Source organism: Cryptomeria japonica, chromosome 7, assembly GCF_030272615.1.
Source record: "Cryptomeria japonica chromosome 7, Sugi_1.0, whole genome shotgun sequence".
Lineage (NCBI taxonomy): Eukaryota > Viridiplantae > Streptophyta > Pinopsida > Cupressales > Cupressaceae > Cryptomeria > Cryptomeria japonica.
In genome coordinates, this window is record NC_081411.1 from 336,409,225 (window position 1) to 336,432,990 (window position 23,766).

At 35.5% G+C, this 23,766-nt stretch overlaps 1 protein-coding gene across 1 annotated transcript; it reads left to right on the top strand.

The window, feature by feature from the left end:
* Window positions 1-320: 320 nt before the first annotated feature.
* On the top strand, window positions 321-2,510 carry LOC131053183 (disease resistance protein RUN1-like). The gene has a single exon (XM_057987803.2). It carries the CDS (start codon window positions 321-323, stop codon window positions 2,508-2,510), a length of 2,190 nt encoding a protein of 729 aa, XP_057843786.2.
* The last annotated feature ends 21,256 nt before the right edge of the window (window positions 2,511-23,766 follow it).

Consider the following 23,766-nt stretch of genomic DNA (forward strand, 5'->3'; position numbering starts at 1 on the left):
AAGGTTTGGAGATCATCACTGAAAGTTAGATATATTAAATATTGTTTTACATTATTAAGATTTTATTAGCATGTTCTTAGTTTGCAACAATTAGATTACTCTTGCAGTACTCATGGAAATCTGCGAGCTTAAATCTAAACAGCACATTCCAAACGTTGAACTATTAAAATGCAAGTGTTCTTTTAAATATTATATATGTTTTTAAGTGCTTGACCAAAATTAATATAGATAATATTTAAATTTTTTTACAATTAACATTAGGTTCACAATTTCTATTTACTTAATCTGATCATTACAGCTATGAAGCTCGCTTAGTAAAGATGGTAGTGAATGACCTGATCAAGACATTCGACAGAGTGCAGTTTGAAGTTGCCAAGCATCCAGTGGGAATGGACAACGTCAAGAATGCTCTCATTCAGAAATTAAACCTCAACTCAGTGACAGAGGTGATTAAAGTTGGAATCTGGGGTATCGGTGGTATTGGCAAGACCACTGTTGCCAAGGCCGTGTACAATCAGATTTATACTGATTTTGATGCTGCTTCATTTTTATTTAATGTGGGCACTGCTGCTACAGAGTCCAGGGGCCTTACAAATTTGCAGAAAAAAATTCTCAAAGATTTATCCAAATATGGTGGAGAGGTGGACAGTATTGATGAAGGCATATATCTGTTGGGATATCATTTGAGAGGAAAATCTGTGCTGCTCATTTTAGATGATGTGGATGCTGTTGTACAATTGAATGCTTTGTTTGGGGGTTGGCTGGGCTGTGGCAGCAGAATTATTATAACTTCTAGAGACAAACACATTCTCAATGTTGCCCAGATCTCATCCGAATGCATCCACAAGATGAGTGGATTAGAGATAAATGAAAGCATCCAGTTATTTAATTGGTATGCATCTCCAAGTCCTGAGTACGAAGAACTATCTAAAAGAATAGTAGAAGCTTGTAAGGGACATCCTCTTTCATTGGAAGTGGTTGGATCCTTCTTGTCTGATAAACAGAATGATAAGAATTGCTGGACAGAAGCCCTTCACAACATTTCCCTCAACCCAGAAATTCATGAAAGACTCTACAGCAGTTATAGTGCTCTCAGTGATGAAGAAAAAGAAATATTCCTAGACATCGCTTGCTTCTTCATTGGAGAAGAAAAAACATTGCCAATTGTTTTCTGGAAATCGTTGTACCAGATGGTAGACACTGCTGTATCTAATCTTTCAATGAAATTACTAATAAATATTGACGACAAAGGCTTATTTGATATGCATGACCATGTCCGAGATATGGGGAGAAGTATTGCAGAAAAAGAAAAAAAAGGTACCCGAATATGGGAGGACGCCTGCTTAAGTACTATATCCAACAGCACCAATTTCTCTCGCCTTCGACTCAATGGGGGTAATCTGCAAAGGCTGGAAATGCTGTACAGACCTTCTCTTTCGTATCTTCACTTGGAGAATGTGCATGTTGAATGCATGACAAGGGAAACGCTAGCCAGGCTTCCTCCCAGTTTGAGATGGTTAAGGTTGGAAAAGTGTCACTTTGCATTTGGAATGAATAGTAATTACTCCGGATTTGTGAATAACATATGGTTAAGCTTGGGAAAGTGCCAATTTGCTTTTGGGATGGATACAGCAAGAAAGAAGCCACGCTACTCTAGATTTGTGGATAACATGCAGTTGAAGACTATGCAAATACACGCCTGCGAAGGCATTGACAGCGTTTCAATCTCCTCCTTATTTTCACTTGCTAATATACAACTCCAGCACTTGGAGTTGGATTTGGAAAGTTATTCGGGTCCAAATAACCTGCCTGATACCATTGGTATCCTGTCACAGTTGCAGCACTTGGGCTTGAGAGGGTATGCGAGGTTAAATAACCTTCCTGATGTCATTGGCAATCTATCAGAATTGAAGTACTTGGACTTGGGACTGTGTGGCCAAATAAAAAACCTTCCTGATACCATTGGCAACCTGTCAGGGTTGCAGCACTTGAACATGGAATGGTGTGATGGATTAAATAACCTTCCTGATACTATTGGCAATTTGGTACAGTTGCAATACTTAAAATTGGAAAGGTGTGAAAACTTAGATAACCTCCCTGACAGCATTGGCAAACTATCCCAGCTGCAGCACTTGAACTTGGAAGGGTGTATGAGCCTAAATAATCTCCCCAATACAATTGGCAATCTGTCACAGCTGCAACACTTGAACTTAAAAGGATGTAAAAGTTTATTTAACCTTCCTCATACCATTGACAACCTGTCAAAGCTGCAGTACTTGAACTTAAAAGGGTGTTTGCATCTAAATAAACTTCCTAATAATATTGGAAATCTGTCACAGTTACAGTATTTGAACATAAAAAGATGTGAAAGCTTAAATAAGCTTCCTAATTCCATTACCAATCTGTCACAGCTCCAGTACTTCAATTTGAAAGGGTGTGTACGCTTAGATAACCTTCATGATATTGGCAACTTGTCACAGCTGACTCAGCTGCAAGACATTGGTTATTGACTTCCTCAGCTGTAGAGTTGAAGGATTCTAATGGAGGTTCCGGTGTTCCCACGACAGAAATTGAATCATTCTTCATCTTCTTAGACTGTACGTAATTTTTTTGTTTCCATATACTTAAAGTTTGCGTGAAAATGTAATATGCTGCGTTTTCATGAAAAATTTAGGATTCACCTACAAGTTTTTAGTACCTTGTTTTTCTTGTTGGATTTGAGAAAGTGGTGAGAAATGATAAATACCTTTTATTGGAGGATACTTTTAAGGGGTCAAGGTATGGAAATTTGGTAATGGCTATTTTTCAAAAAAAATAGTATTTATCAAAAATACAACTTTGCATAATATAGTAGTTTTTCAGTAGATTTTTTTGATGTAAAACACTACTGAAAAGGCAGATTAAGAGGATCTTTGGATTTGAGAAATTGGTGAGAAATGATAAATGACTTATTGGGGGTTACTTTTAAGGGGTTAAGGTATGAAAAATTGGTAATGGTTAATTTTTTATAAAAAATAATATTTATCAAAAATACAAATTCGCATAATACAGTAGTTTTTCAGTAGATTTTTTGTTGTAAAACAGTATTGAAAAGACAGATTAAGAAGATCTTTGGATTTGAAAAATTGGTAAGAAATGATAAATGATAAATGACTTGTTGGAGATACCTTTTAAGGGGTTAAGGTATGGAAAATTGGTAATGGCTATTTTTCATAAAAAATAATATTTTAATAAAATACAAATTTGCATAATACAGTAGTTTTTCAGTAGATTTTTTGTTGTAAAACAGTAGATTAAGGTAGATTGTGATTTGTAGATTTTGTGTTTTTGATCAAGTGCTATTTTGTATGGAGAATAGATGGCTCCTAGAAAATTCAAGTTAATTGTATAATTTATCAAAAGAAATTTAAATTTTCTAAATTATAATTAAAATTAAGATTGGTACTTGATTTTTTAAAATGAGTATTGTATTTTCATTTAAAATGTGTAACATCATATTTAATTTTTTTCATTATATTTTAAAAAATAATTTTGATTGGTTTGAAGTGACCTAGAAATTATGGAAGAATCTTATAGAATTATCATTCAAATATTTATTAGAGTATCTTGCATTATTTGCTTATATCAATGTTTACAACATTTTTAAATACTTGTCTACAATCTTTGATAATTTCTAAAATATGTTCCTTTTAACCAAAAGACATCTTCTCTATTATTGGCAAACTTCCAACCATACAAATCTAGTTTGTATATAGATTCAAAACATGTCTCAACAAGAATAAATATTTGTAATTTGATGAAATTTACAGCTACACAAGATAGATTACTGAGTTTGTTTTTGATCTTACAATTATTAAAGTAGCCTCTAAATAGATGGACAATGAGTTTCTATATTTTAGAGTATTCATCCATATATCACAAAATTTTATACATAAAGACAAAAGAATTTTAGATATTTGTACATCAAATGCCTAACTAAGTATCATTGTATCATTCATTTTATAGATGTAAATCTATTTTAGCTTCATTAAATGTCCCATTGGTGCAGGAGCACCCTTCCAAACTCTTTCTCTTTCTTTGTTTTGTTGGTGTTATGCTTCTTTAGAAGCCATTGTACATGAATAAGAGCCATGAGCTCATGTGTGCTAGACTAGGTCCTAGCTTTAGGTCCTTAGTGTTTTGTTGTGATTTCTTGTGCAGGAGAGGTTGAGTGTGCCTGGAATGTGTGTTAGGCCTTATTAGCATGTTGATGTCCTTAGGATAGACCAAAATAGGCTTAGGAGTCATGAAAAGAAACAATGGAAAAGTTGCTCAAAAGATGCAAAAGTTGCATGACAACTTTTAAAAGTTGTCAAGCAGCTTTTTCACCCAAAATTGTCATAGACCTTTGTTGTGCATGGAGAGCCCTAATTTTGGCACACCGATCGAGGTATAGGTAGTATAAGTATTTGCAAACCCTAAATTAATGGGTTGGATGTCAGACATTGTACGACCCTAGCAAAAAGACTAGACTGAGATTGTAAAACTGTTACTAGTTAGTTTGAATGAAACAACCAAGCAGGTTAATGGATTGAGATACATCCAAAACTATGTGGAATGTCTTTCATGGTGTAAATAATTTCATTTCAAGAAATTAGTTTAGGTGTTTATTTGCAGATTGAGTGTGTTTGTAAATAGTTTGTAAATTATCTTCTTACTGTCTAGTTTTGGACAGGATTGTGTAAATGGCTACATAACTCCATTCCCATTGTGGAACCACCATGAAACCATGGGGAATGAGAGTGTAGACCTTGTACCATACTGCAAAACAAGAAAGGCCCTTGAAAATGCAGGGAGGCCATCAAGAGACCCAATCCTAGGCGAGACTGAACAGTGCCTGACTAGGAGAGGTTGAATTGCAGAGGTCTTGGAGAGCAAGGTTGGACAGAGGAGAGTGTACCCTCTGGAGGAGGTGCAGAGGAGTGTGTGAAGCATCACTGGTATGAAGGAGGAGCCTTCACCAATCCAAACAAGGTGGCTAAAACACAAAACCTTCACTGTGACCTAGGAAGACCCCAAAAACCCTCACAAAAACCCTTGAAAACCTTAAAATCCACCTAAGACAGTGTACAGACACTTGGAGGCCTAAAACCTAGAAAATCCTTAAGCCCTTGCCAAATTAATGGCAATCCATTTTGGGATTCAGGGTTGTTTGTGCATCATTTGTGAGAGGGGGCCCTAAAAGACTGGTTAGGAGGCCTAATTGGTCCTATTCCTTGTAGCCCTATTTTGAAGGCAAAAACACAAAATGGTGAAATCGTTAAGGGGTTGAAGGCTTGAAACCTCTTGGGGGCACATGAATGGGTAGAAAGACCATGAAATAGACCTGTTATAACCTTTCTAAGACCTTGGAAGGTGTGGAACAAGCCTATCCCTTATTAGCCATAGTAAGGGGTTTTGAGTCTCATGAGTAGGTGAGACCTTAGGAGCAACATAGCAAATCATTGGTGGGTGGATTGGGCAAGGTCAGGGGATTCCTCAAGCAAAGGAGGTCCTAGAGACCCTAGGGTTTGAGGAGAACACCAGGTGATCCAAGGAAAGGATCCAAGAGCATAGACTAGGCTAGTCTATCCCAAGCACCAACCCATCAAATTGGTATCAAAGCAAGTTAAAGACTTGTTGGATTGTGTGTGTCTCTATATACTGGTGAATCAGTAGGGGAGAGAAAAATGGCACTAATGTAGAGCTAGCTAGAGAGGTGGAAGAACATAAGGAGAAGAATAGACTTCTTGAAGAAGCTATGAGCGAGATAAGGGATAAACTGTAGGAAGTGGTGGATCAGAGGACACAAGGACCTTGGGATGAAGACACCAAGGGAAAATTCAAGAAAACTATAGACATAGATGACATTATCCCTGAACCAGATCCCTTGTTCAATGAAGAACCTTTTGTGAAGACTATTAAGGCCTTGAACACCAAAGCTTTTGAAGGATTGCCACATTTAAGTGGAAGAATGGATATTGACACTGTTATGGAATGGATTGAGGGCATGGAAAACCACTTTGAGTGTGAAGGAGTGATAGAGGCTCAAAAGTTTAAAGTTGCCAAATCAAGATTAAGGGGAGCAACTTTGACATGGTGGAAGTACCTGCAAGAAGAAAGAGTTAGTATGGGAAAGCTACCTATTGCAAATTGGAAAGCTATAGTGAGTAAGATTAAGGAGAACTACTTACCAATGGATTATGAAGTCCAACTTCATAAGAAGAGACAAGGATTGAAGTAAAAGGATCTTGATGTGACTTCCTACATAAAGGAGTTTCAAAAGCTATGTCTTAGATCCAAAGTCCAAGAAGATGAATCTATTAAGGTGGCTAGGTATCTAAGCGGCCTAAAGTGGAACATTCAAGAGGAGATAAGCCTATGGACTCCTACTACTGTCCAAAAATGTCATCAGCTTGCTGCCAAGGTAGAAGAGAGGAACAAAAGGAAAGGAGACTCCAATAACAGGGGTAGAGACAGAGGTAGAGATCAAGTGAATCACCGAGGTGGTTACCAAAGCAAAGCAAATGAGCAGAGAAACCAAGGAGAAGCCAAGTTGACTGAGCATGGTAGTGAAACTAGTCTCAGAGGAGGACATCCTACAGGAAGAGGTGCACAAGGTAGTCCAAGCAGGGGTAGAGGTACCAGCAGAGGTAACTCCTATTTTGCAACAATGAAGTGTTACAATTGTGGATAATTGGGACACCCGGCATATAGATGCCCTGACAAGCCTACATCATCAAGTAGTGGAAAGAGGGTTGCATATGCACATGAAGACTCTTCAGGCAGAAAGACACCTAAGGTGGACCATATTGAATTAGAGAGTGGAGAAAATCTGATGTTCAATAGGGTCTTGATAAGACAACCAGTCAAGAGTGAACCTAAGCATAAGAGAGCATTGTTTAGGGTGAGGTGCAAGATTCTTGGTAAAGTTTGCAAGGTGATAGTTGATTCAGGCTCAACTGACAATATCATATCAAAAGAGGCAGTCAAGAAGTTGAAACTCACAAGGATACCCCACACTAACCCATACAAGGTGACATGGTTGAATCATGAGCAGAGTGTGCTAGTCAATGAGCAGACTTGGGTAGAGTTTTCTTTTGGAGGATACAAGGATACGATCATTTGTGATGTGTTACCTATGGATGCATGTCACTTATTGGTAGGAAGACCCTGGCAATTTGATAAGAAGGTGATCTATGATGGAGAGGAGAACTCCATTTCCTTTAAGAAGGACAGCAAGAGCTTCAAGATTTAGTCTTTGATAGAGAATGAAGAGGGAACTTCAAGAACACCTAGTGTTTTATTGGCTACTGGTAAAGAGTTTTTAAACTTGCTACATGAGGAGGAGATAGTGAAGTGTGTCATCTTTGTGAAGCCAAAGGAGGGAGAAGACAAGTTGCAAGCAAGGATACCCAAGGAGGTGAAGCAAATGTTGCAAGAGTATAAAGACATAGTGAATGATGGAGCACCTACAACACTCCCACGAAGAAGGTCTATAAGTCATCAAATAGACTTTGTTCCTGGTGCATCCTTACCTAACAAGGCTACATATAAGCTCACACCTAATCAGAATAAGGAGGTAGCAAGGCAATTGTAGGAGTTATTGGAACAAGGACTGATTAAAAAGAGCATCAGCCCATGTGCAGTCCCGGTAGTGCTAGTATCAAAAAAAGGAGGTAAGTGGAGACTTTGCACTGACTCAAGAGCAATCAATAGGATTACCATAAGGTATAGGTTTCCTATTGCTAGAATAGAGGATCTAATGGACTATTTAGGAGGGGCTATGTATTTCACCAAGCTAGACCTTAAAAGTGGTTATCACCAGATAAGAATTAAGGAGGGTGATGAGTGGAAGACTACTTTTAAAACCATAGAAGGATTGTATGAATGGCTTGTGATACCATTTGGACTCACCAATGCTCTGAGCACCTTCATGAGGTTGATGAATGAAGTGTTGAAGGATTTCATAGGTAGATTTGTGGTGGTGTACCTAGATGACATTCTCATCTATAGCAGAACTAAAGAGGAGCACCTTGAGCATTTGAGGTTAGTCTTAGAGAGGTTGCATGAGGAGAAGCTACCCATCAACCTAGAGAAGTGTGACTTCTTGAAGAAAGAGTTGGACTACTTAGGATTTGTGGTGTCTAAAGGAACCTTGAAGATGGATCCAAGCAAAGTGGAGGCAATCTTGAATTGGCCTACACCTAAAATAGGGACTGAGGTTAGAAATTTCCATGGATTAGCTCAATTCTATAGGAAGTTTGTGAGGAACTTCAGTGGCATATGTGAATCAGTCCTTGACACCATCAAAGGAGGCCTTAAAAATAAGTTTAAATGGACTGAGCAGGCTAACAAAGCATTTCAATTGTTGAAATAGGAAGTAGCCACAAAACCTATCCTTCTCCTACCTACGTTTGATAAGCTATTCACTTTGGAGTGTGATGCAAGTGGAATTGTAGTAGGTGGTGTGTTGAGTCAAGAGGGAAGACCTGTGGCATTTTTCAGTGAGAAGCTTAATGAAGCAAAGAAGAAGTACTCAGTCTATGACCTAGAGTTGTATGCATTAGTGCAGTCACTAAAGAAATGGAGACATTACCTACTCCCAAAGGAATTTGTAGTGTTCACAAACAACCAGGCATTGAGTTACATTAACACTCAAGAGAAGCTAAACAATAGACATCTGAAATGGATGGAATACCTCCAATCCTTATCTTCACCATCAAGCATAAAAAGGGGCAACTTAATAAGGTGGTAGATGCCTTAAGCAGGAAGTTGTTGACAGTTCAAGAGTTACAGTTGTAGAGCATAGGCATAGAAGGTTTCAAAGACCTTTATGAAGGAGATGAAGACTTCTCATCAGCTTACAAGGTTTGCAAAGAGTTTGAGAACCATTTCCATGGTGAGTATGCAGATTACACTCTCCAAAATGGTCTCTTGTTCAAGGGTAACTAGTTGTGTGTACCTAGAGGATCCGTGAGGGAGAACCTCATACAAGAAAAACATAATGGTAGTTTAAGTGGACACTTTGGAGTCAACAAAACCTTGGATTTAGTACAGAGGTACTACTATTGGCCAAAGTTGCCAAGAGATGTAAAGAGGTATGTAGAGCAATGTGGAGTGTGTCAAAGACCAAAAGGAGGATCAAGCAATGCTGGTCTTTATCAACCATTATCGGTCCCTAACAGACCTTGGGAATGTATAAGCATGGACTTTGTAGTAGGACTTCCCAAGACTAAAACAAGTATGGACAACATCTATGTAGTAGTAGATAGATTTTCCAAGATGAGTCATTTCATACCATGTAAGACTACACATGATGCTAGCTATGTTGCACATCTCTTCTTCAAAGAGATTGTTAGGATTCATGGACTCCCTTTAAGCATTGTTTCAGATAGGGACAACAAGTTCATGGGTCATTTTTGGCAAACATTATGGAGGAGACTAGGAACTAACTTGTCATTTAGCTCAGCTTACCATCCATAAATAGATGGTTAAACTGAAGTCATCAACAGGATGTTAGGCAATTTGTTGAGGTGTCTAACTAAGGAATATGGTCAAACATGGGACCTAATCATTCCTCAAGTAGAGTATGCATATAATGATAGACATCCAAGGGGAGTATGTGAGTTGAGAGACCTTAGTACTTTGGAGATGAAGAACGGGCAAGCAGAGGACTTCACTCAAACCATCAAGGAAGTTCAAGAGCAAGTTAAGAAGGCCAAAGTGGATGAGAGAAGGAGAGAAGTTCAGTTCAAGGTGGGTGACTATGTGATGGTACATTTGAGCAAAGCCAGGATGCAAAGTGGTAAGCCTACCAAACTGCAAATGAAGAGAGTAGGACCTTGTCAAATTCTGGCAAAATATGGTGAGAATGCCTATAAGGTTGTGTAAAGCAGAAAATCGAACCCCAGGTGTTCCCCCCCACTCCAAGGAGAAAGGAGGTCACTAGGATTGATGGTTTTCACTTAGGAGAGACTTTACATTCAAAAGAGGGGTTGAAACCCACAAGATCCAATCCCACACAATGCAAGATTGGATTCTAAATGAGTTTCAAGGGTTAAGATAGCAAGGCTACCCTCTTTTGTAAACAATGTAGATAGAAGGATCGAATTAGGAGTGCATGTAAAGTAAGAAAGATTCTCTTATAAACAGAGATAGGAATATGGGATGAAGCTGCGGACCTGGAATTAGCAGTAAAATGTCAAGACGACCATATCCTGCAAATTTGAGTGAAAGTTGACGGGACAATGGCGCCCGACGTGCACATGGTCCTCCAAAAAATCCGCAAAACGAAGGGGGATCTGTTCGTCTCTACTCAAGGATTCCAGATCTTCAATTTCAGCCGCATACCTGCAACCTACACACAGAAAAGAGAGGACGATTGGGGGGTTAGGGATTAGGGGTTTGCCTTTAGGTCAAACCCCGGTTTTGGAATTAACCAAGAAATGAGAATGCTGTAAATGTAAATGTTTGTAATGTAAACAAGTACTGATACCTTGTTGTAAGAATGTTTGTATTCTTACATGCAAAGGTGTAAATGTTGTTGTATGTTGTATGTTGTAAGTGATCTCCTCTTCAATGGTTGAATCCTTGTCTTGAATGCAACACTTAGCCTTGAATGGAGACTTAGAATGCTCAATTGCTTGAAGGAATGCTTGAATGCTTGAATGTTTGAATGTTTTCCTAGCGCTTCCGCCTCTTGTACACATATGTCCTTCCTCCTCAAATGGGAGAGGAAATGTAGTTTATATACTTGTCAACTAGGGTTGAAAGACTGATTTTTCTAACCTTAGGCCGACCTAGGAAGATTATTTTCCAAATTTCAAACTTAAAGACTTGAAGCCCCATAAGAGACCGGGCCCAAAATAGGGCCAGGGACCAGGGCACTGGGTGCCATGGTCCCACCTCCCGGGATAGTAGGGTGCAAGGAGGATCAAGCCAGGGTGCTGAAAAATGCAGTTTTTGATGTCATAAACAAGTTTCGGGGTCTCCATTCAGGTTCAGTGTTGTGTCGCCATCGTGAAGACCCAAATGCAGTCGAAATTGCAAGTGTCACAATTTTAGGACGCTACAGGTTGATTTACCTTCAAACTTAGTCATTTCACCAGTCTTCAATGTTGCTGATTTGGTAATCTACAAGGGAGATATAGCAGGGCAGACTGAGAACCAAGCTAAGGTATTACAAGACTTGGATGTAAATACCTTACCTCAAGTGAAGAAGCCTATAGCAGAGGAGATCTTGGAATCAAGAGTGAAGAAGTCCACCAGACACTAGGTCTACATGGAACACTTGGTGAAGTGGGCAGGACAGCCTGAGTCGGAAGCAACTTGGGTGGAGGAGAGCAGGTTCAGGACACTTGGAATAGACCCGGCTCTCATCTCTTCTTCTATTTCTTAGTTGTGTGAAAAGGGGGAGTATGGTGCAGAAGCACCCTTCCAAACTCTTTCTCTTTCTTTTTTTTGTTGGTGTTATGCTTCTTTAGAAGCCATTGTACATGAATAAGAGCCATGAGCTCATGTGTGCTAAACTAGGTCCTAGTTTTAGGTCCTTAGTGTTTTGTTGTGATTTCTTGTGCAAGAGAGGTTGAGTGTGCCTAGAATGTGTGTTAGGCCTTATTGGCATGTTTATGTCCTTAGGATAGCCCAAAATAGGCTTAGGAGTCATGAAAAGCAACAATGGCAAAGTTGCTCAAAAGATGCAAAAGTTGCATGACAACTTTTAAAAGTTGTCAAGCAACTTTTCCACCCAAAATGGTCATAGACCCTTGTTGTGTGTGGAGAGACCTAATTTTGGCACACTGATCGAGGTATGGGTAGTATAATTATTTGTAAACCCTAAATTAATGGGTTGGATGTTAGACATTGTACGATCCTAGCAAAAAGACCAGACTGAGATTGTAAAACTATTACCAGTCAGTTTGAATGAAACAACCAAGCAAGTTAATGGATTGAGATACGTCCAAAACTGTGTGGAATGTCTTTCATGGTGTAAATAATTTCATTTCAAGAAATTAGTTTATGTGTTTATTTGCAGATTGAGTGTGTTTGTAAATAGTTTGTAAATTATCTTCTCACTGTCTAGTTTTGGACAGGATTGTGTAAATGGCTGCATAACTCCATTCCTCGTTGTGGAACCACCATGAAACCATGGGGAATGAGAGTTCATACCTTATACCATATTGCAAAACAAGCAGGGCCCTTGAAAATGCAGGGAGGCCATCAAGAGACCCAATCCTAGGCAAGACTGAATAGTGCCCAACTAGAAGAGGTTGAATTGCAGAGGTCTTAGAGAGCAAGGTTGGACAGAGGAGAGTGCACCCTCTAGAGGAGTGTGTGAAGCATCACTAGTGTGAAGGAGGAGCCTTCACCAATCCAAAAAAGGTGGCTAAAACACAAAACCTTCATTGTGACCTAGGCAGACCCCAAAAACCCTCACAAAAACCCTTGAAAACCTTAAAATCCACCTAGGACAGTGTACAGACACTTGGAGGCCTAAAACCTAGAAAATCCTTGAGCCCTTTCCAAATGAATGGAAATCCATTTTGGGATTTAGGGTTGTTTGTGCATCATTTGTGAGAGGGAGCCCTAAAAGACCAGGTAGGAGGCCTAATTGGTCCTATTCCTTGTAGCCCTATTTTGAAGGGAAAAACACAAAATGGTGAAATCGGTAAGGGGTTGAAGGCTTGAAACCTCTTGGGGGCACATGAATGGGTGGAAAGACCATGAAATAGACCTGTTATAACCTTGTTAAGACCTTGAACGTGTGGAACAAACCTAGCCCTTATTAGCCATAGTAAGGGGTTTTGAGTCTCATGAGTAGGTGAGACCTTAGTAGCAGCATAGCAACTCATTGGTGGGTGGATTGGGAAAGGTCAGGGGATTCCTAAAGAAAAGGAGGTCCTAGAGACCCTAGGGTGTGAGGAGAACACCACGTGATCCAAGGAAAGGATCCAAGAGCATAGACTAGGCTAGTCTATCCCAAGCACCAACCCATCACCCATATATTATATCTAGACTAATTAACTTTCATTATTTTTTTTTTTAATTTGATTCATCTAGAATTATTTGAAAATATCAAATATATATTTCCTTTTAATGTGCATATATGCAATTTAGATCAAAATTTATTAGAACTAAAAAATAAATAGGATGATGATTATGTTGTAAAAAGATTTAATTCAAGATACCGATCTAAAGTATATATTTTGTTATACCTTATTTTTCCTTGAAGTAAGACATTGTAATGAAAATTATACATGTCTTAAAACATTTTATATATACTAGTCATTTAACGTAAGAAATAATACAGTTGTGGGCTTAGATATTACAAAACGGAAAAATTGAATGGTAATTATACAAATTAAATGCAAAAGAGAAACAATATAATTTTAATAAGGATTATAGAATATATTTTTTATTAGTTTAGGAATGATACCTCTCTATCTATGTGTCTCTTTAGATTCACTCAAAGATTTGTGCCTCTATCTAGGTTATGTATGCGCCTCTAGATCACTTGAATTCAAATTATATCTTTGTTCTCTAAATTGTTAGATCTTTTCCCCTTTACTTTTATCCAATTATTGATGATATTTATCAATACTTTTTAGAGGCCTACTAAAATTGTTAGGTGATGATTTCTCTTAACTAATCCTTAGAAAAGGATTGACTTTATGGTTATGCCAAATGATAAAAACATAATAGAGATTCAAATGTGTAATTTTTTTAAGATATATTTTATTAAACTAATGTAAATGTTCCTAGCATGATTTTCTCCTTAAATGTAAATGACATTTAATTGATTATCCCATGTGCTAATAAATATAAATGCACTCCTTTAAATTTACAAGTACATAATAATAAATTATGCAAACATTTATTTACTTAGCTCTAGATAGGAAAGGTATAGGTGGGGGTTGGTCAAATTTTGACTTAAAATTTTAAATTATAGCGGTTAGAATTGAGGGTATAAGATCATTTTTATGAATGAGGGTTTGATTCCTAAATTTTTTAGAGTAATCTATTCAATATATTCTTTTGTTCTACTTCTTTGTCAATGTCTATGCAACACACAAGATGCATATTTAATCATATTTATTTATTAATTAAAAATTAGAATTTTTTTTTAAATTCTCAATTAATAGTAAAAGGTGCATCCTAGGTTCTACATAGACATTTTTTACTTCTAACACATATACTTGAAGCTACGATTCTAAGTCATTGTTAAAAATTTATTTTATCAAAAAATTAGATAACTATCTTTTGGATATTTGGGACAAAGCTGTAGTAGAATTAAGGTGAGAAAGAAATAACTGGAGATATGTTTCTACATAGGCATAATAAAGAAAGAAATACATGGGAATATAGATAAATATACACAAGTTATTAGATAAATGAAAGAGAAGGTTAGTAAATGGAAGAGAATAAACATGGGGCAAATAACTCAATTTCACATGAGAATGTATCATTTATTGATTGGTAAATTTCTAAAATAATTATCTCCAAATTAGCACAAAACCAATTGAGAAATGCATGAAAAATTAACAATCAATGATTAATAGGTATCTAAGGGTAAAAGTGCAAATCCATGTCAAACTTTTATGAAGGAAATGACCATCACAAATTTAGTTCTTCAACTTGAATACATAAAGTGATCTTTATGTTTTTAATTTTAAAAGGATATAAATTAATAAAAATATGTAACCCTTGAAGAAGTTTATTCTTTGTATTTATAATTTTTTAAAAATTGATTTGATATAATCCTTTATAAGATTAATTGAAGAATTTTAATTGTTGAAAAATTATTTATAAAGTGGGGTCGATGGAACATCATGAAAAAAAAAAAAGATAGAATATTTTGTTTCCCTACTTTTTCTCCTAAATAGATAACTTCAATATCTAGTGCATAGAAAAAGTAATTGATTTTAGTGAGTATTTTTTTGTAATAACATTTTAATGTCAAACCTCAACAAAATGTCATAATTTTCATGGGATGTCGACTTTTAACTAAATTTTGATAGTCTAAAAAATGTTATACCATATTGAGGAGGGTTCTCTCCTCTAGAGAACCTATGTATGTGTATGTGTATGTGTATGTATGCACATGCATACATATATACATATATATACATATAAATATATATATATATATATATATCAAAATCCATAATGGAGTCCTTATGTGTCAAAACTCTACACTCTATGGAATGTCAAAAAAACCCAGAACGTGATAGGATATGTTGTTGGTTCTACTACTGGATCTACTATTGCATCTTAAGTTTGTGTTGCTTTACCATGTTCAAATTACCAAGGTTACTCTGTTAATACACTTGCCCACATTACTAATGCATAAGGATTTCGCTCACGATCAGTGGTAGATAATTTGATGCTTGGGATCAATATTCTAATCATTTTCAAGAGCCATAGCTATCCTGCTATGCATACCTTCCAGTTTTATTTGATACCCAACAATGGTTGGGAAGTTAGTAGGTGTTAAGTTAGTAGATTCAGTATATTTAGCAGATTAATTCGTTGGTTAAGTTGTTTTTGTTGATCCAACAGTTTAAGTAGAACCAAAGCGAGCAGGAGTAGACTTTGCACCTGCACATAGTGTTCTTGGTTTTGAAATATTTTGATGCTTCCTTGCACTAGTCCCAACTTCTCCAACACCTTGCCTAGCAGTAGCTAAGGAAGGCACCAATACCAGTAGCTAAGATAGAATCATTAACGCAAGCATCATAAGAAGAGTCAATTTTGATTACGTTGTTTATTCTGTAGATTTTGTTGAGTAAGCAAGTGACTCAGTTGATCCATCAACAACACCAATGGCAGTAGTTTAAGCACCAGCATAAGAGACACATAAAGATCTAGTAACGACATCCATACGGACCATTGCATAATATAGATATTTAGTTCTAGATCCATATCCTCTAGTTGCATAGACACTATTAAGAACCAATTGATTGAGTTGATCAAGAAGAGTCTATTTCATATCTAGTCTTAGAAGCAAGGACAGAGGCGAAGCCAGATACAAAGGCAGTTACTTCTGTATATTAAGCAGTATACCCAGTTGCTTTTGTCGATCCAGCAGTCGTAGAGTTAGTCACATATACAGAGCTAGAGTCGGATTTTTTATATCCAGATTAGCTAGATGAAGATCCTGCTCATGGTCAAGAGTCCAATTCTTATCGAGAACTAGCAATACAAGTACCAACACCATCTATTTAACCAGTTGAACCAAAAGCGGAGACACCAACAAGTGACCAAGTTGATCCAATTGGTCCCCTTTAGAATAGGAGGGTCATTGATGACCGAGTTCAAATAGGATAAGTAAAAGATAGAACATGGGAGATCGCCAAAAGTTTGTTGTGTTGGTTGGGTAAATTACCATCTTTGATCAGTGTGTTCCATTTAATCCACTATACCTTGGACTAACGAAAATGACATCACCCGATCCTCAAATTTGATATGTAATGTTTCTATGCCTTGGTAATCAAAACCCAAAGGTCTATGAGCTAACTTATGCTTGTCGAGCTAAGGAGATAATCGACATTGCATTAGATTACTATTTATTGTCAAAGTATCTATATAAGGATTTGACATTTCTAATGGAGATTTCAAAATTAATTTTTTTATTTCCGTTCGTTACTTTTTACTAGTGATTATTAATTCGTCAACAAGCTCTTGTATTTTATTCAAATTTTTCAAAGGGTATGATATCTCTAAAGTCAATTCAAACTGATAATTCTCCTTCTTATTTTCAATAAGAATATTGGACCCAAAATGAAATCTATGCTTTCTAGTGAAACACCTCTTTCCTTGTTGAAACTCATTTCTATCTTCAGATATTTCTTGAGCTACTTTTTCATGAAGTTTTATTATAGCATCTATAATAGCTTATTGTTTAGGAGGCAAACTTGACAAATAGATATCCACAAGAATTAACTTGTCTACTCCGCAAATGGTACTATAAGAATCTATACTAAACATTTCTCCAGTAATAGTATAGGCTCCCATAGAAATTACTTATTTTGGTTCAGGCATTTGTTCATATAATATCACTAAAGAAGGAGCCATTTTCATGGTCATGGTTCGGGCTGTTATAAGTAAGTTAGCTTGCCTAGGACTGGGCCTTGGCACCAAACCGTAATGATCAAAGTTGAATCCCACACCTATTAATGAAGAAAATTCAACAAAACAACAACTAGTACCATAAAGGAGCGGCCATAGACTAGAGAGTCTTGCCCAATTGGACAGACTATTTAGAATAGTGGAAGTCACTAAATTTGAAGTTGCTTGATCAAATAAAGATGATTCCATAGGATTTATCATCGACTTTAGATTTAGATAATTTTCTACTTGCCTTTTATTATTTTGAAACTTGGGAGTTAAGACCATTCCAATGCTCCTTTTCTCCATGCATAAACTAAACCAACAATTAAGATAATCATGAAAATAAAAGCTTCTATAAATGTAAATAGACCCAAAATATCAAAACTCATGGCCCACAGATAGAGAAGGATTGTTTCCACATCAAAAACAATGAAAACTAAAGCAAATATATAATAACGAATTCTAAATTAGATCAAGGTATCTCCCATTGGTTTTATACCTGATTCATAACTAGTGCCTTTCTCCAGCCCTTTACTTATTGGAGCCAAACTTCTTGAAATTGAGAATTCCAGAATCAGAATAAGACTGGATATGGATAAATATATCCAAAAAGTATCATATTCATAAAATAGAAACATAAATAGATTCCTATTTAAATAGATCAAATTCTTCTATTTATTGTCAATTTATTAATTGCTTCTCTCCCCTCCCAAATGATTCATTATCATTTATTATATTAATTCAATGTTTTGTCTGTGACTTAACACAGAAATTAATAAAATAATATTATATATTCAATACATTTTAAATAATTGGTCCTAAAAGAACTTGTGCAGTTTGACTGACTTCACTTTAGTTCATGTTGTAACATGTGAATATGGTTTTATGTAAGGGAACTTTATTTATTGAAATAAGGGGTCTTTCAGGGTTGTTGTTTCTAATGATGTGAGATGTGCTAGCAAGTTCAACTTTATCTATTTGTTCCATATTCAATATTTTAAAATATTAAAATAAAATATTGACGGATAATTTAAATGAATTTGAAAAATAAAGTTAACCAAAATAAACGACCTAGTTTAATATATTATTCGAATACTTGATATATAATATATTTGTGCTTAGATGGCGGCTAAGGATCAGCCTCATGAAAAACTTATATTCCTTGAGGAGGTTCTACCCCATGGTAACACTCTTTAATGAAACTCTAACTTTAGTTGGTCATGACCAAGAAACCACTGGTATCACTTGGTGGGCTAGTAATGCATGACTTATTAATGTTTCAAGAAAAATAATTGGGGCTCATGTGGCTCATGCCAAATTAATTGTATTCTAGGCTGGAGCAATGAATATATATGAATTGGCTCATTTTGTATCGAAAAAACCTATGTATGAACAAGGATTTATTTTAGTTCCCCATCTAGCTACTCTAGGATGGGGAGTCAGTCCTGGTGGGGAAATCATGGACACTTCTCCCTATTTTATATTTGAGGTGCTTCACTTAATTTCTTCTGCAGTTTTAGGCTTCGATGGTATTTATCACACACTAATTGGACCTGAAACTTTAGAAGAATCGTTTCCATTTTTTGGTTATATATGGAAAGTTAGGAACAAAATGACCACAATTTTATCTATTCACCTAATCTTTCTAGGTGTTTGTGCTTTTCTCTTAGTGTTTAAGGCTTTGTATTTTAGTGACATATATGATACTTGGGCTCTCGACGATGGAGATGTAAGAAAAATTATGAACCTTACACTTAACCCAAGTACTATATTTGGTTATTTACTCAAATCCTCTTTTGTAGGAGAGGGATAGATTGTTAGCGTAGACAATATAGAAGATCTAATTGGAGGACATATGTGGTTATGTTCTATTTGTATCTTTAGTGGTATTTGGCATATCTTAACAAAACCTTTTGCATGAGCTTGTCATGTGTTTGTATGGTCTGAAGAAGCTTACTTATCCTATAATTTTGGCAGCTCTCTCTATCTTTGGTTTCATTTCTTGTTGTTTTGTTTTGTTTAACAATACAACTTATCCCAATGAGTTCTATGGACCTACTAGCCTAGAGGCCTCCTAAGAACAAGCATTTACTTTTCTAGTTAGAGACCAACGTCTTGGAGCTAGTGTGGGGTCTGCCCAAAGGCCTACTCGTTTAGGTAAATATCTTATGCATTCTCCTACTGGAGAAATTATTTTTAGAGGGGAAACGATGCATTTTTGGGATCTTCATGCTCCTTGGTTGGAACCTCTAAGAGGTCTTAATGGTGTAGACCTGAGTAAGCTGAAAAAAGACATACAACCTTGGCAAGAACAACGTTCAACAGAATATATGACTTATGCTCCTTTAGGTTCTTTAAAATTTTGTGGGTGGTGTAGCTAAAAAGATTAATATGGTCAATTATGTCTCACCTCGAAGTTGTTTAGCCACCTCTCATTTTGTTCTAGGATTTTTCTTTTTCGTAGGTCATTTGTGGAATGCAGGAAGAGCTCGTGCAGCTACAATAGGATTTGAGAAAGGAATTTATTGTGATTAGATAAAACTAAAAGGTAGGATAGTGATATCCTTTGCCATTATTCTTCTAGTTGAATCCTTGTTGCTCAGTTATATTCTATAGCTGAGCATTTTTTTGGTATTCAACTAAGTTCTATATAGGATTTTTCTTTTTTGTAAGTTAGGTTTATTTGTTTGACAAAGAAAAGGAGAGAGAGGGATTTGAACCCTTGATAGTTTTTTAACTGTATTGGTTTTCAAGACCAGAGCCATCAACCACTTGGCCATCTCTCTCGAATTAGCATAACTCATTTTATCTTGATAGACTATGTCTATGGGTAAAAGTACAAACCTATGTCCCACTTTTAAAAAGGGAAATGCTAACAACACTAAAAAAATTCAACTTCAACGACACAAAAGTGGCATTTCTATTTCATATTTGAAGATGATGTAAACTAATGAAATGTGTAAAACTGGATGAAGTTTATGCCTATTATTTTAAAAAAAAATTTGAACAAGATTTGATATGTTTTTTTAATGTTTAAAGTCTATTTTTTAATTGCTGAGAAATACTAAAAATCAGGGGTTTCACCTCCCACCAAAAAACTATATGTAAATAATCTTGTTTTTCTCTAATTTTGAAATTTATTTTAGATGACATGCATAGCCAGTGCAAAAAAAAGAAAGATTTATTTTCAATGTATATTTTAATGGTTAGAACAATTCAAAGTTGAATTTACCCAAAATCGACAACTTTCATCTCCCACCATATTTCTCCTATCAAATCTATACCAATCCCAAAATAAATTATATATTCTTGAAGAGGACTCTCTCCTCTAGTGTTATATATAATTTTAAAATTTTTTTGATATGATTTACTATTTTTATTGTTTTTCCAAATCAGAGTCTTCTCAAATGTTAGTATACCTACTCGCAATATTTTGTAGTTTTAATATGCTAATTCTAATTGAAATACTATAAAAATTATATGACAATATTCCTGACTCTGAACTCTACAAAAGGGTATTTTCAATTTTCTTGGATTGTTTATTTTTTACTAAGAAATTCAAAGCAAAAGTTGAAAGTTCTAAAAAAGTGTATTTTTTGATGAGTAGGTAGCCACTTGGCATGCCACATAGAAGGACTCAGACTCGACCGAGCCCCCCAAAGGGTGGGACACCCCACAAGTGGTCGTGTGGGCGGGCAATCTCTCACCTTAGCCTCATATTAATTTGAGGTCATTTTTTTATTTTTAAAATACAAAAAACAAAAAACAATATATTTTAATTGTTTTAAATCAAGTTTTATTGAAGTTGAAGGAGTACAAAAGTGATTTTTTTTCGAAGGAGGTGATTTTTTTTTCTTAAGGAGTATTGAAGCAATTTTTGGAGAGAAAATTTCAGTAATTTGTATAATGGGGAATAAAAGGAATAGATAAGAAAAGTATGATCATATAAGGGATGACACAATGAAAGTCCATACAAAACATAATCAAGAGCAACCTGTTGATGTTGAAGAAGATCCTATTGATGTTGAAGAAGATGCAACTCAATTACATGAATAAATTAGTAGTAGTCAAGGGAAAAATATTTCTTCTGTCATGAGAAATTTGATGGAGATGAATGAGGATTCTTTTTTCAGTCAAATTTCATCTGAACACATAGTATCTGAAAGCACAATTAAATTGCATTGCAAAAATATGTGAGAGGAATATTTTGAAAAGAAATTTGTGGTTGGGAGAGAACAACTATTTGCAAAGTTATTCAGGAAAAGAGAAATGACTCTTGTTTTGGAGTTGTTGGGTGTTGATAATAGGAAAAGCTCAGGAAGTCATGTAAAAGAAACAATATTTAAAAATTTGCAAGATGCATTGAACCTTATTAATACCACAAGTCAAGGAGTTGATTCAAGTGATGCATGTAGAGCGTTGATGACTATGATTTTTAGTAAGAGGTTGTCACATAAAAGACAAGTTAAATAAATTTCTGAATTACTGAATATATCTAGAAAAACCGTTCAAAGATATATTAGGAGGAGAAATATGTTAGATGAAAACATTGAGATGAATTGGGTAAATATTTATAGACTTCCTCAAAAAGACAGAATTTTTGAAGATGTAAGAAGACTGGTCATTGAATATTGGACCAGCCACTCCCATGTTTCTTCCAATAGAAGGGACACTATACAGATGAAAGATGAAGATACCAATATGGATATTTCACATCCTAAACATTTTGTAGATACAATAGAAAGTGAACTATTTGAAGCATTCAAGGAAGAATTTTTAGATGTAAAAATAGGTTAGAGAATGTTTGAGAGGTTGTGCCCTTGCTTTTTAAGCACAAATAAGGTATGTGAAACTTTTTGCTGTCGAAATCATGTTGAGTTTCATCTATAATTAGAGTCGTATAAAAAAATTATGGTTGAACTTAATCCAGACATGGTCATCCCTAAAAGTATGACACAATTTGTGAAATCGATTTTATGTGATAAATCAGATGATTTAGATGACTTCAATGTACAATGTATAAAAAGTACATGCATTGATTATGGATATTTGCAAAAATTTCCATTACAAATTGAGAATATTGATGTTTCAATGGTAGTTTTGTAGAAGAGATTTCAATATGAGACATATCGAACTACAACAGGAGATGAATCCAAAAAAATTGCATTGAAGGAGAGTGAATTTCCTTACCTTGATTTTATGAACAAATTTTGTACTATGATTTATCCACATATCCAAAATTGTCATGGTGCACGATGGCAAGCTAAATAGTTTTGTGATTCCAAAAATTGTTTTCCACCTGGTTGTATTCTTTCAATTGTAGATTTCTCTGAGAACTATACATTTGCCCCTTAATCGCAGATTCAAGCTCAATATTATTATAGACACCTAAAATTAATATTTAATTAATTTAAGCCTATCAACATAATTAATTGACTTAATTGTGTTATCCTCATTCCTCTCAGAATCAATTAAATCTAATTTAATTAATCCTGTCACTATTGTCCAATAATTAATTTATCAAATAAATTAATTATTCCCCTATTCTTCTAAAGTCCCCTCCAATAATTATTTCCTCTAAACCCACTCAATTAATTAATTTTAATTAGTTAACCTAGTCATGTGATTCCTACAAATCACTTTTCCTAATCCCATTAGCCTAATTAATCCTTCTAGAATCTCTCATAATCATGCTTATCATTATCTCTCAATTTTTAATTCCCACTCATGTCACATCAACAATGAGTCTCTCAAAGAAATTCAAATTTCTTTGAATCCCTCAATGCATCCTTATTTTGGAATTTTTAATTCCTCATGTTGAAATTCAAATTTCTCCCCCCTTTTTCCAAGGAATTTTATATTCTTGTTTATTTTCCCAAGGCACCCTTGATCCATGCCTTCATTCTAAAATCAATATCAAACCTTCATGATCAAATCAATCTTGGCCCTCCATTGGCCTTCTCCAATCTATAAATTGGAGCCTATTCTCCTCACAAATCATCCACTTCTCATGCATTGTCATGCTTCTCTTTTCTCCTCTCTCTTCATAATGCTCTATCAAATCCATCCATCCTCAATCTTTCAATCCAAATCCAATCCAATAATCCACTTACCTTGTTGAGCATTTGGAGAGCATTCCACATCCATCAAGAAGGTGCCCTTCCAATCAAGTTGAAGAGAGGTGCTATTCAACTTCACCGAAGGCTCCATCCGAGGAAGAGGTAAAATAGAAAAGGTATAGAATTATCTTTTAATGTTTTATGGTTTTCTTGTTCATTTCATTGTCATTTTGATCATTTGACCTTCTAATCCATTTTCCCCTCTTCAATTATCATTCTGATCAAGTTGCAATATTTGTTCAAGTGACCTATAGACATGCACAATTTGATCTGGATGGGGTAGAAAACTGTATTGATCCAAATGAATGCATTATCATCAAGGAGGTTCATTTTTATATTAGGGACGATAAGGTTCATGGAAGGAGCTATGTAGCTCATTGTTTTGCAATGTTTTTTGAAGATCTTGCAAATCACAGGATAAATGTTTCACAACACTGGATTTGGTCAGATGGTTGTGCAGGTGAGTACATAAGTTTCAATTCATTTTCATTTATATGTAAATTTGTATTTGATTTCA

Coding starts and splice junctions, on each gene's coding strand:
- LOC131053183 (XM_057987803.2), top strand. CDS start 321: ATGGTAGTGAATGACCTGATCAAGACATTCGACAGAGTGCAGTTTGAA.